Source organism: Epinephelus lanceolatus, chromosome 14 (genome assembly GCF_041903045.1).
Source record: "Epinephelus lanceolatus isolate andai-2023 chromosome 14, ASM4190304v1, whole genome shotgun sequence".
NCBI lineage: Eukaryota > Metazoa > Chordata > Actinopteri > Perciformes > Serranidae > Epinephelus > Epinephelus lanceolatus.
This window is the reverse complement of record NC_135747.1, coordinates 43,149,290-43,163,462: the sequence shown is the minus strand read 5'-3', so window position 1 is coordinate 43,163,462 and position 14,173 is coordinate 43,149,290. Positions and strand designations below refer to the sequence as shown.

The following is a 14,173-nucleotide window of genomic DNA, read 5'->3' as shown; positions in this document are numbered from 1 at the left end:
TTAAAAGTTCTGTCTTTTATTGAAGTATTTAAAACCACACCGAGTGCAGACTGTCCACTACCACCTATAGTCAGGACTTTAAAAATGCAGTAAGATGTTAAAGTGAAAGGACAGAAAAGATTTAAAACTAAAAAAAATCCTACAAAATGTACAAGAGCACTGATGATCGTAAACAACCTAAAAACAGGCACATGGAGAATTTAAACCACATGAGACAAAGCATATGTACAAAAGTGGAACAGCCTGTGGAGAGAAACATTTTTCTTCTACAGCCGTAGCCGTACGTCCGCCCTTTATAACAGTCTATAGGACCGTAGGAAAATACCGTCCATGTCCAGAATACAACTACTAAAATTGTCTTTTCACACAGTTTAAAAATCGTAGTAAATAGTGTGACTGTGCTTCCCTTTGTGTGTTTCTTAAAATCAAATAAACTATCCAACAGCTGGAGCTACAGATGGAAAATAAGTGCTGCTAGCATTTATTAAAAACACCTTAAGTAAAGAAAAATCTGAGGCGAGACGAGGCTGAGGACTCTGCACGTTCCTATAACACCTGTGTATCCGTCTGATCAGCACAAGTGTCGTCTCTTCAGGGTTTTCCTTCCGTCTGGCAGAGACGTGTCTCCAGCTCCACGACCACGCGCCTCATCATGCCTCCCAGCTGATCGTGAATCTGGACGAGCTGCTGCGGGGAGCAGTAACTGAGTTCTAGTGGCGTCATCCTGCCGCTGAGCGCCTCCACCTCTGACTGCAGCGGTCCGTCAGCTCTCTGCTCTCCGGCCAGCGTGTCAGGCGTCTCATTCCTGGAGCCGTCCTGCTCCGGCCTCCCGTCTGCAGGGACGGGATCGTCCATCAGCGCCATCGCTGCAGACAGAAATATGACATTTAAATTCTGAGAAGGAGAGCCTGACATTTAGAGTTTGTTAATATCAATTCCACTTTTACATCTATATGTTAAATATGAAGCTACAGCGTGGCGATGAGCGAGCCTCATTATGTACAGAGACTTTTTTACAAACCTAGTGTCTCTCCTGAGGTCTTATCTTCTTCGTCCTGGTTGTGAGGAGCACTGGTCTCCTCCAGTTCAGACGTCATCATCTCTGTTTCATCAAAACTCTTCAACTCATCACCACCTCGTCCTTTACGCTGCAAGACAATTATTCAGACGTCAAATACAAGTTCACCTGAATGTATTTTTGTAAACTGTATGTGATCATGTGTGTGTGTTGTGTGTGCTGTGTGCAGCCCTCTGCCCCCTCAGCGTACCTGTTGTTCATAGATTTTAAGCGCCTTTTTTACATTAGAGATCTTAGGTGAGCGAATTGGCAGAGTCTTGATTTCACTGGGAGTGAGAGCACTGAGGTCACCGACTGTTTTGATGTTTCTGGCTCGAACCAGCTGCCCGAAACCACGAGACCTGTGAGGAGAATCAACAGCAGTAACAATGAGACACACCTGATTTGACAAGAGATAAAAAAACAACTGATGAACATTTGACCATTTCATGAAGCTGCTCTGTACTCACCACATGTTGGAGGAAATCTGAGGCAGCACAGCTTCTACAGGTGTGGAGCAGCCAACCAGAGCAGGGTAGATACAGTCTCTGGAGACGGGCCGTGGCTCCTGGCTCATTTCAGAAATCTGGAGGGCAAAAGAGTCGCATCTACCGTCAGGACTAAAATCCTTTGACTGTGAACAGAACCCTGCACCATTCAATATTTTACACTAAAACTGAATCACATGAAAGTGTCGCTGGTCAAATTCCATTGTGGGTAAGTAAATGAGCACATTATAGGAGCTTCTCCCTTGACACTTTCCTTGTGCCCTCGAAAACAATGGCTGTGAGTTGTTGGTTATTTAATAAGTTTGTTAACATCTAAAAAGGGACCTAGTTTTAATTTGTATCCACAGCATCAGTTCTTGGGTGCGTAGATTGATATTAACAGTGATTTATTGCTTTTAACGATAGGACAGTATTAGCGTGAAAGAGGGTTAGAGAGTGGGGGTATGACGTGTAGTAAAGGGCCATGGGTCGAAGCCCTGGCCACTGCAGCAAGACCTTTGAACATCTGGTGTCTGCTCTAACAGATGAGCAACTGGGTGCCCCGAATCACATGTTCTTTGGTAACCCAGAATAAAAACCCAGAAATAAAATGAAGACAAAATACCCTCAGTGAACCACCTTTTTGTGGGTCACCTGCCTGGTGCAGGACTGTGTTGTTATTTCCAAAGCAGAGCTACATGGAGAGCAAACACTGGACCAGTGGACAGACACATGACCCCAAATGAATGTTAATCTTGCTCTGCGTCTTCTTTAATACCCGCCCCCAGAAAACTGAACCACCAGTAAGTGGTGACAACAATAAAAGTTGATTTTTCATTTGTGTGCATACCAGGCATTTCTTGGAGCTCTTGTAACCTGGACTGTGCAGATTTCTGGGACTGAAGATCAGCATGCCCTTTGTTGGAGTAGTGACATGCTAGAATAGGGAGCAGAGAGGGTGTCACGTTAGATCAAAGCAGACTATGTGCTGTAGAAAAAGTTTGGTTTATGCAGATTAGGAAAATATCAATTAAGAACAATGCTGGCTTTGGTTATACCTTCGGCTGTGGGATACCACTACCCTTGGATCTTCTTGGGGAGCTGGTTCTGATTGCAGGGCTGCGACGATCAATGTCATCTGCCATTTCCTGATGTTGGATTGGATCCGCAAAAGACACACGTCTGGACTGCAAAGTTAAATGGAATTTAAAAAAGATATTTAAAGTCAAAGTTGTGTTTTTCAAATGTGCAAGTAGGTTGCTTTGTCACTTACTTTGACAAGAGGTGAGGGGGTCTCCTCCTCAAGTGGTCTCTTCAGGCCCTTCTTCAGAATACTGGTCGATGGGGACGCTGAGGGAGACCAGGTTCCCTTGGTCCTGCCACTGCTGGGGCTTTGGCCGACATCTGCCCCCGTTAAAGCCTCCAAGTCCTTTAGCTTTGCTGGAGAATCCAGCAAAACATTGTTGCTTGTCGGTTCTGATAAACCAGAGGCATCTGACACATCAGCCAGAGCAGAATCCAAATTTGCAACGACACTGCTCTCAGTGTTGGCGGTCTGAGTTTCCTCTTCGTCCTGACACTCTGCAGTCTGGGATTTGTCGTCTTTATCACTTTCCTGTAGAGGTGTGACGTCATCACCGGCATTAGTCTCTGTGTGCTGGTTTGTTGATTCGCCATCGAGGTTGGAGGCAGACTGTTTGTCCTCCTCTGAAAAATCATCTATGACATTTGGACGCTCAGTGTGGTCCTGTCCAGAGGAGGTACTGTGACTGTCCTCAGCTGTGTCCTCCACTGGATCAAGGGGATGTTCTTGGTGGTTTGAATCTAAATTGTCACTTCGTTTTTCTGTAACATCAACGGCATACTCTGAAACTTCTTCAGCTTTCTCAACTAGAGACTCTGAAGCCTGCAGTGTCTTTGTTGTCTCAGCAGGAGTCGCCGTTGTGCCCTGAACAGATGTGTCAGAGGGCAACTTTTCCTCAGTCTGTTCAGTACTAATCCCAACTGATTCAAGCATTTCAACAGAGTCCCCAGTGTCACTTTTCTGACAAGAGGTGTTCTCAATGTTTGAGTCTTTTTCTTCCTTACGAGGTGACTCTCTGGGCGAGTCGCTCATTATACGGTTGTTGGTCTCAGTTTTCTCTACGTCTACCTCCATTGGCGATTCTTCCTTACTTTGCTCCTCAGTGTTGGGCGTAACCTGGAGCAATTCAGAAGCCTGCAAATCTTGGGTTAACTGTGAATCCTCTAAATCTGTTTCAGCTTCTATGCTTTGTGAATCTGCCTTTTGAGAAGAACCAGAATCATCCTTTACTATTTTAATTTTGCCGTCTTTAGGGTCAATGGTGAGAGGACTTGGAAGAGACGCTCGAGGTTTCCTGCCTCTCTTTTTGGGCACTTGGGAATTTTCTTTGGCCTCTGAGGATTCAGACTCCGAGGACTCTACACTGGATACTAACACTTGGGAGGATCTTCGTCTCGAGTATCTGCCCTTGCCTTGGGAGGACTCTGATGATCCCGCCGCATCTAATGACTGAGAACTCTCTGGGGTCTTGTTAGGACTTGACTGAGAAAGCTCCTCTTGTACCTTGCTCCTTCTGGGCCTACCTCTAACTCTAGCCTCTGCCTGACCAGCAGCTGACGAGGCTGCCTGCGAATGAGACCTGGTCCTTCCTAATGAGTCTTTATTTTTACCTTTATCTTCAGACTCTGTCTCAGATGATGCCTTGCTTCTTCTGGATCTACGTCGAGTCTGGCTATCAGAGGATGAAGGTGTGATACCTTGAGAACCCTCTTGGCTAAGGATGTCATAAGTTTCTTCACTTGTCTTGTGTTCGTCTTTGACCCCTGATTCATTCGCCAACTTGACTGTTGTGTTTCTACCTTGGGAATTGTCATTTGTCAAAGAAGTGGCTATCTGAGAATCTCTCTTTTCCTCACTGGTCTTTTCTATAAGTTCAACTTCTTGGGATTGGCCAACACTTTCAGGAGAAGAAGAGATAATTTGAGAAGCTTTCTTCATCTTATCAGAGTCTTTTTCAGCCTGTTCTATAACCTCAGCCTTTTGGGATTTGCCACTAGTTTGAGTTGGAGTAATTGTTTGAGAATCTTCTTTCAATTTATCGGCATCAGCCTGTTCTACAATCTCAACCTCTTGGGATTTGCCACCAGTTTGAGGTGAAGGAGTGACTGTTTGAGAATCTTCCTTCAGCTTACTAGCACCTTTTTCAGCCTGTTCTACAATCTCAACCTCTTGGGATCTGCTGCCAGTTTGAGGGGAAGGAGTGATCATTTGAGAATCTTCCTTCAGTTCATCGGCATCAGCCTGTTCTATAATCTCAACCTTTTGGGATTTGCCACCAGTTTGAGGGGAAGGAGTGATTGTTTGAGAATCTTCCTTCAGCTTACTGGCACCTTTTTCAGCCTGTTCTACAATCTCAACCTCTTGGGATCTGCTACCAGTTTGAGGGGACAAAGTGATCATTTGAGAATCTCTTTTTGGCATATCATCCTCCTTTTCGGCTTGTTTCACTCGCTCATTTTTGGCAGTTTGGCTGGATTCTTCCTTTTCAGGCAACACCTTTGTCTTCATTCCACTCTCCTCCTTGTTCTCCACTGACACCTTGCTCTGCCGTCTCTGCCGACCCTTTGACTGGCTTTCATGATCAGACTGCATGCTTGACTGCGAGTCAGTCTGGCTGGACTCTCTAGCGCTTCTCCTTCTGAGTTCAGGTTTATCAAGGAATTCCTGTGAGTTGCTGTACAGTCTCATCTTCTTGTGCGCTCTACCCTGAGAGTTGGTCTGGCTCGACTCGCTCCTGTCACTCCGAGCCCTTGTTCGTATTCTGCTACTCTCCTCCTCAGCAGCCAGCTTACCTCTAGTGTTTGGTTTACTTGCCGTTGAGCTCAGCTGTGGAGAATCACTTTTAGGTTCCTCTCCAGAACGCCTCCTTTTCACCACATTGTACTTTTCTTCCCGTTCCTCAGGGTCCTCTCCAGGCAATAGGGGTTTGACTCTGTTGCGTCCAGACCGCCTGGGTTCGCCTGGAGAAGTCTGGGACAACTGAGAATCATCCAGACTCTGCTCACACTCCTCTTCCTGGCTTGACGGCTTCATTTCCACTGAGGAAGCCAGTTTTGTACTTTCCTTGGACTCCAGTTCAGTCTGGGTGTCCGGGATAACATCTTCATCCTCTGTTGGGTCACTGGGCAGTCTCTCAGTTAGTCTTACTGGCTCACTTCTTATCCCAGAGCCTTTTGGCCTTACAGGGGACTCAAGGGCATCTATCGAAGGACACTGTGAGTTTGTTTTTCCCGTCTGAGAGGACTGTGAGTCCTGAGAGTTTGGACCAGTGGATGTCCGGGAAGCCCGAGAGGACGATTTCCTGTTGGTTTTAGAGCGTTCTTGGCTGTTGGAGGTCTTTAAGAGGGGACCTGTGAACGTAGACGCACTGCTTGGACTGGCAGGTTTTCCCTCAGCATACGTCTCCAGTGTGATAAAGGACTGACGCCGACTATTGGGTTTCTGGGGAGTCCCTGAGATTAAATCTGAAGAGCCAGAGATGTTAGGACTGGTGCCTTCTTTAGACTGCATTTCCAAGTCTTCTGATCTATTGTCACTCTTGACATCATCCTCCATCGAAACGTCTGCTGACTCAGGGATCACCTTTTCCTGCTCCTGGTTTTCTGGAATGTTCTCTACTGTTTTTGGGCTGGCATAGTCTTGAGTGTCTTTTGTTAGAACTTCAGAGTCTCTATCTTTTTCCACATCTTCCTGAGGAACCTGAGGGAAAATAAAAGTGACTAAATCTGTCTGCAAAGATGTACAGAAAGATGTCAGATCAGGGCAAAAACTGATGCTTTAAAGGTGTTAACATGCATTGTTTGCAGAGTATAACCTAATTTCAAATCTGTGTGGGAAAGAGCACACCATAAAGATAATGTGCTGATAGGCCATTGACTACATGCACACTAATATTTCACTGGTTGTCCAAATATTGAGAATTTGACACAGGTTACATAAACAGAAAATCTGGTTTGGATAATCCCAATTAGGCCTTACTGCAAATGTTCTATTTTCTGGTAAAGACTTGGGATATGCTGGTATTACTCATGTTTAAGGACCATTCTTTGGACATGTATAAAATGTAATAAGAGGCTGTGGAAGAGGTACATACCCAAACGAAAAGCCCATATTTCGGGTTGAAAGTAGAAACAACATCTACTTTTAAACATCCTCCTGAGACTTGAACTTTTGTTTGGTATGCATTTCTAATTCCTCCTAGCTATTTGGGATCAGCAGGACCTTATAAGTATAAAAAATGAAACACTGTCCACAATAATCAAGTCCTAAATGTCCTTAAACAAGACAATAAAGTCCCAGTGTCTTCAAAAGAGTACTTTCACTACTTTCAACAGTGTCTTATCTTGTTACTATTGGTAAAATTGGTCAAGATGTCCTCATGTGAGGACTCAAATCAAAAAACCATCTTAAGACTTTATAGGTATTTGCAACTACGAAAATGTAACTACCTTGGCTTAAACCAAGGTATAACAGTTCAGCATCTTTGAGAGTTTTGATGAGAAAAAAAAAACCTTATCAGGTTCTTCATTACTGCAGTTCAAGAGTCACTATCTCAAAGGTTCAAACTGCAGGAGACAATGGGTGTGGTTACATGATGGCTTCTCATTCAGAATGACATAAATCTGAATGAAATCATTCAGAATTAAAGTTTTTCCAGGTAGTTTACATGAGATGTATTCATTCCAAATGAGGGTTTACACGGAGATCAGTTTAATCGCCTTTATTCGGGTCTGCGCAAGGTTTGGGGCAGGGAAGGTTTCTGATTGGATAGGGGGCATCGCGGATGTTACGTGTTTATGTTTACCAGAAGAAAACACTGTAGTCCTCGCTCCGGATAACAAGATGCTTGACGACGCCGTTCTTAGTGCCTTTTTCAGGCTTGTTTTGCTGATATTCTTGAAGCAGCAGTACGACAACAACCTTGTTCTGCTAATGCTTCGTCTGTCGAGGAGGAGAAGGGAGGTAGAAGGTCGAAGAAGGGAGATAGAAGACCGTGCTGTGGCGAATGGAAACCGGTGAGTGCAACGAGTCCGACTGCTCTATCTCAGCCCGTTGCTATGCAGCCCATTGCTATGCGCACTATATACGTCATCACGCCAGAAGGGCAAGGAAACGAGCATGCGCAGAAAGACCGGAATGAACTTAAAGAGGAATGAGTGTATCCACCTTATTTTTCACGGAAACATGGAGGCAAAACAGAACGCAGCCAGCTTCCGTTTTTTTGTGCGACACTTCCGGTCCAGCACTCTTACCACTGTGTAAATGGGAATCGCCTTGTTGTTTACCTTGCTGAGTTATATATATATATATATATATATATATATATATATATATATATATATATATATATATATATATATATATATATATATATATATATATCACATTTTTCACGTCACTATATCACCATTTAGACTAATCTGACAAGTGACCAATGACTGAACAAACATTAGTATTTTCTCTGTGTGTAATTAATAACATGGTTATCATAGATTAGCTGGGCTAACCGTTAGCTGTTAGCCGTTAGCCGTGTCTGTAATAACTCACTAAACTCACAAAGTGGCCCGTGAAAAAATATTTTCTCCAGCGGATGTCTTAGTTACAACATGATTGAGCTAATTGGAGTAGTTTCATGTCGTATCCAACAACTGGAGGCTTTTAACAGATGACGTCCTGATGTTAGCTTTGCTGCTAGTGTTAACGTTAGCTGTCCCTGTCAGCTGCAGCCACTGATGCTTTCTAGACATCGTGATTTCCCAAAACTGAATAAATACCACACATAGCAACACAAAACTGCTTTGCTAGCTCAATCATGTTGTAACGGCTGGATGGTTGATGCGTACATGCTGATTCAGGTGCTATCAGAGCCGATCCGCGCATCACTATGGCTTAATGATCAACTCAGTCAATTAAAACAACCCGTCCTGTGTGAGGAGTGTATGTCGCTGACAGAAAGAAAGAAAGAAAAGGGAAAAAAGATAGAAAAGCAGCGTACACCTCACATATTTATTTCTCACAGTTGCGCACACGTGTGGCTGGCATGCAGAAGCACCGTCTGTGTGTCTGTGTGTCTGTGTGTCGAGGGTGTGAGCCGCAGCTTCAGCTGCTCAGGTAGAGAGGCTGTGTAGCCCGGTGTGTTTTTTCGCTGATTCGGTTCTGCAGGTTCTCTGCTGGTACACTGGAGACGGGGATCAAGCAGTTTGTCTCACTCGGGATGGATTGTGTTTTTTTGGTTCATAGTTTATGATTGACGTGCGATTTATTCGCGTTTAGAGGGAATAAATTTCTGTTATAACGGAAACATGGGCACAGTTATCTAACGTTATACAAAATACACAGACTGACTAACTAACTAACTAACTAACTAACTCATTGACTAACATAAACAACTGAAAATTGAAAAAAAAATTAGCTTGCACCGTTAGCTCCGGTAAGGGGAAGCATGAGGGAAAGCGGCTGACTGGAAGTCACGCACAAAAAAAACGGAAGTTGATCACTATTTACTTCCGTGTTTGAAAATAAGGTGGATACATGCACACAAAATTCTTTCATTCGGAATGACAAACGGAATAAACCACCCCCTTTAATCGGATTTAATTTTCAATCGGAATGATTGACTGATCCATTTACATGACCACTTTTAATCGGAATGGCCTTTCATTCCGATTAAAAGTGGAATTAAAATGTCCATGGAAACGTACTGACTGAGTTCTTCAGTGCTGGTCTTTATCACAGATTCAGATCATTAATTCCCTTCTGGCAGGAGGTTCATACAGTTTTGCAAACAGTATAGATTTAAACTAGAGACCCTATATTTGGGCACCCTGCCTTTGGACAATGTTACCTCTCATGAGAGACATTTATTTTGGATCCAAAATAAATGTCTCTCATGAGAGGTAACATTGTCCAAAGGCAGGGTGCCCAAATATAGGGTCTCAGCAACACCTACAGTTGATAACTGGATTGGTTTATATATATATATATATATATATATATATATATATATATATATATATATATATATATATATATATATATATATATTTTGGTTTTGGTGGTTTTAGCCACCTTCTGGTAGATATCTGAAAGATATCATATCATATATATATATATATATATATATATATATATGATATCTTTCAGATATCATATATATATATATATATATATATATATATATATATATATATATATATATATATATATGATATCTGAAAGATATCATATATATATATATATATATATATATATATATATATATATATATATATATATGATATCTTTCAGATATCATATATATATATATATATATATATATATATATATATATGATATCTTTCAGATATCATATATATATATATATATATATATATATATATATATATATATATATATATATATATATATATATATATATATATATATATATGATATCTTTCAGATGGAAAGGATTAGTTTTTCTATTAGACCGCAACAAGACTAGTTTTTGAAATGACAGGAAAGTTGGATGGTGTGTATTACACCTGTATGGTCTTCATTTGTTTAAGGTGAATTTAGGTCCCCTTGTGTCCCCCTCTGTTTCTTTTTTATCCTTGTTAAATAATAACAGTATCATGAAACCACACCCTAACATTCTGGTTTTATGTAGTAAGTTCAGTTTCTTTTTTGGAGTAGTTATTCATGTTCATAACTGTGTTTACATTTACGCAATTGGTGCTTTTTGGCTTTTGTATTATAAACTGTAACTGTGTCCTACAGAGGGCCTGGGGAGATAGGGCTATTAAGTCCTGAGTATTTAAACTGTATCCAACCTCCATTAAACATGTTCATGTTGATCATTTATTGTTTTTTTTCCCCCCATGCACTGTGAGAGTTACCGTAACTGATTAAAAAGTTGTGTAACACAACAAACACCCCCTCAATGACATCAAAATGCCTCTTGGATGTCTCATGGGGAGATATACTGGGCACGTCCAACTGTAAGGACACTTTGGTTCAGACCCAGAACATACTGGAGAGATTACACTTGTGGCTTGGAACTCCTCAGGATCCCCCACGAAGAGTTAGAGGGGTGTAGCTGGCAAGAAAAAGATTTGTGATACCCGCGCTTTGCCTGCTGCCACCTCTCTTCTGGATATTGCTAGGTGTCATACGAGTTAGCGTGTGTTTGATAAAGCATATCAAGTATGACTTCATCCCAAAAGATCCTTTGGAGTGTGCAAACCGGTGCACAATCCTGTCTCTGCCACAATTCATGCTCCAAATGATTTTTGTACCATTAATGAATTTATGACTGAAACTCTAAAACACATGGTCTCTGCCAGTAACAATGTAGAAGGAGTTTTTGTCCCATCAGAATAAAAACAGGACAGTAGCAGCTCCCAGCAGAGTCTCTCCTGCCAGTGCTGATTTTGTTTTTCACCCGTGATGTGGATGTGTGTTTTATTACCTTTTCAGGAGCCTCTGTGGTGACCTTGTCAGCTTGTTGGGTTGCCACGTTGTCTCTGTGGAAAAAAACAGGTTTGTAATGTAGACACTGCGTTTTTAATGAGAGCGGGGATTTATCTTGATTCTGGGAGCTCATAACTTACTGAGAGTCTTCTTGGCTCTGTGTGTACTGGGTGAAAACTGTCGTATCCAGAGAAGCATCAAGGTTGTTGTACATGGCGGGGATGTCCACCCTGTGTGCCAAAGATAACGTTAGCTCTACACAAGACAGCATGGACACTTTATTAATGTGTTTTCTGACAGACAAACAGTCAAAAAGACAAATCTGACCTTTTAGTCCTCTTCACCTCCTTCTGGTGCTCCGTCAGAACGCGCTCCTTCGTCTCAGGAGGAATGAAGACAAAGTCGATGGAGGCTTCTTCCTCCAAAACTTCTCTGCGAGGAGGCTTTGGAGAGCCAAAGTCCAGCTTTGTCTGTTTATGGGAACACAATGGAAACCAGTCATACAGTGCCAGATGATGAGCAATTAGAAACAAAGAAAAACAGACTAGTAGAATGTGCAGTAACTGCCTTTGCATAGTTACAAAACATTTTCTTCATTTGCAGAATGGCAGATTTCCCATGTTACCGAAACATTACATAAACAAGGTAAACATCTTTTACAGAACTCCATCTTAAAGACATTCATGTTGCCGGTGGCAAAGAAACTGGAAAAGAAAATCATTGTCAGACCCGTCAACAAATGTAGAGTGCCGACAGAAAAAGGTCAGACACTGGTTTTATGTGTGGCATTAGCTGACAAAGGACGAGGGGGCAGATCAGCAGACTTTGTCCTTTTTTCTAGTGTTTGTGCGTCCCTTTGTGATCATTCTGTGTCCATCTCTGATTTGAGGTTTTTGTGGGTCCGTGAATGCAACACAGGCTGAACTTGTCATGACTTTTATTTTTCCCCTTAGCAGTTGTACGTAACACTCAAGACATCCTTACAATCATTTGTGGTCAGATCGATAAGAGCTGATCGGATCAATGGATTAGAGGAGCAGCTGCTGCAGAGCTGAGTGAAAGCAAACTTTCTGTTGCTACACCAGACCCAGACAGATATTTAGTACACAATAATAATGACATGTCCCTCATGAAACCTGGTCTGGTCCAAGTCGAAACTTACAGCAACTGGCTTGGACGTCTTGGTGGAGCTCCTGTCCTTCAGCTCAGCAGCTTTTCCCAGCAGAGAGTCCCTCTTCCCCACAGATGACACCGGCATCCCGCTGAGATTCGTCTCCAACTGGGAACTCTCACTCTGAAGACACAAACAGCATCAGCCACAGATAGTAAGAACAGAGAGAGCAGTGAACGTAGCTCAGACCACGACACTGAACAGGTAACAGCTACTCACTGAGTATTGTCCACTGAGCTCATCAGGAACACTGACAGCCTCAAAGCTAGGAAGGATGATCGGGGTGTTAAGTTTCACTTGGCTCAGTATTGGTCTGTGGAAAGGAAATGGCAACTATGAGACTGCTGTAATTTCCTCTTTATTTGGTCTGTCATAAAATAAAATCTTTTCTCTTTGTTGCATTCCACTACAGCCGTATGTTAGCATGATCTTAGAGACAGACACTGAGCCACACCTGCAGAAAACCTGACAACAATATAAGCTGGACATTTTCACCTGATCTCTTCGGGGTAAGTGAGGCTGACTGAGTTGGCGAAGGTGGAGTTCCAGAACTGGGTGACGGAGGTGCGGAGGTGCTTGCTCTTGTGAGGAAACAATACACAGAGCAGTGGAGAAAGCAGAGCCAGCAGCTCGTCGTTGTACGCCAGAGTGGAGCGGGTCTGCAGGCAGCCGAGAACGTCACTGAGAAGCTTCTCCAACTGCAGGAGAACAAAAGGGAAAACGGTTTAAAATGCTTCAAGGTAAAAATGCTTAAAAACCGTGCATCCATCTGACATGAATCCCACCTTTCCCAGGAGCTGTGAGGAGAATTTTGACGTTTCGCTGGCTGCTTGTTTGTAGAAGAGGGTGAGAGGTTGGATCAGAGACGTCAGAGCTTCCGTGACAGTGTTGGCGAGAACGAGATTGGAGAAGAGAGCAGACAGGATGGAGACCAGGGCGAGTCCTGTGGCTTCAGACGAGGCCTCCGGCGCCTCCAGATAAACCTCCAGACATTGGACCAGCAGGGACTGGAAGGTGGACAGATTCCCCAGGACCTTGTTCCTCTTTTTCATCCAGTTTACTGGAGTGTGAGGAGCTGGAGGAAACAGAAAGGTAACAAGATTAAAGTCTCCATTTAATCTAAATATGAGGACTGCTGAGGTCAGCTTTACTTCTTACACTTGAGCTTCTGCTGAAAGTGAGGCGTGTACGGGGAGAAGTCCACACACTCCACCACGACCTGGAGGATACTGGCAACTGCGTTTAATGTCGAAGGAACCTGAAGGATCAGACAGCACAGATATGTTAAAGCAGGTTTTCAAAACATTTAAAACATACACTTTTACCAGTTTTAAAAAGCAACCAGGGGTGGGAGATTCGTCAAATTGCCAAAATCTATTATTGCAGTGTCATTTTATATCACAGAAGCAGTTCAGTAATATATTATTACAACTATTTTTACAGATTTTTAATCTTAAGAGTTTTTTTCTGGTTAAATAAACTACAGAAATAATATCATTGTGCTCACAGCTGCTTCACCGTGACAGCAGTTTTTCTGTCGTCCACTCACCGTCAGAGCATCTTTCTCTACTGCTGCTGTCATCTTTGCACAGAGCTCCTCGCAGCAGATGTTCTCCTCAGCTGTGACCACCAGCGCAGAGCAGCGGGCGAACACTTTGTACAGCTTCGACCACGAAGACAGCATCGACTTCTGGGCCGCCTGAACAAAGCAGCACAGCGGTCTCAATCAGGCCCGTTGGTTAAAGTGAAAACAGGATTCTGGACAAACCAACAGAGGTTGACAGTGTAATGATCAACAGACCTGCTGTAACGGTGCGCCATGTAGCAGGTGTGTGACGGGGAACATCAGTGCAGAGTGCATGGCGCTGAAGTTGTGCTCCAGAGCGTCTCCTTGGTTGACCTCATTCGACTGTAAAAAGAAG

General features: G+C 43.0%; 1 protein-coding gene across 3 annotated transcripts in view; it reads right to left on the bottom strand.

The window, feature by feature from the left end:
• rif1 (replication timing regulatory factor 1) overlaps window positions 1-14,173 on the bottom strand; it is a 28,582-nt gene continuing 14,409 nt past the window's right edge. For all 3 annotated transcript variants that reach the window (XM_033617559.2, XM_033617560.2, XM_033617558.2), the window contains exons 20-36: window positions 14,053-14,160; window positions 13,801-13,950; window positions 13,410-13,509; window positions 13,037-13,326; window positions 12,747-12,949; window positions 12,471-12,564; window positions 12,243-12,374; window positions 11,408-11,550; window positions 11,221-11,310; window positions 11,079-11,133; window positions 2,819-6,328; window positions 2,604-2,732; window positions 2,396-2,482; window positions 1,528-1,643; window positions 1,269-1,419; window positions 1,022-1,148; window positions 1-866 (exon numbers count right to left, since the gene is read on the bottom strand). In XM_033617559.2, coding sequence (XP_033473450.2) covers window positions 592-866; window positions 1,022-1,148; window positions 1,269-1,419; window positions 1,528-1,643; window positions 2,396-2,482; window positions 2,604-2,732; window positions 2,819-6,328; window positions 11,079-11,133; window positions 11,221-11,310; window positions 11,408-11,550; window positions 12,243-12,374; window positions 12,471-12,564; window positions 12,747-12,949; window positions 13,037-13,326; window positions 13,410-13,509; window positions 13,801-13,950; window positions 14,053-14,160 — 5,760 coding nt within the window. In that variant the 3' untranslated portion in view covers window positions 1-591. The remainder of the gene's footprint in view (window positions 867-1,021; window positions 1,149-1,268; window positions 1,420-1,527; window positions 1,644-2,395; window positions 2,483-2,603; window positions 2,733-2,818; window positions 6,329-11,078; window positions 11,134-11,220; window positions 11,311-11,407; window positions 11,551-12,242; window positions 12,375-12,470; window positions 12,565-12,746; window positions 12,950-13,036; window positions 13,327-13,409; window positions 13,510-13,800; window positions 13,951-14,052; window positions 14,161-14,173) is intronic.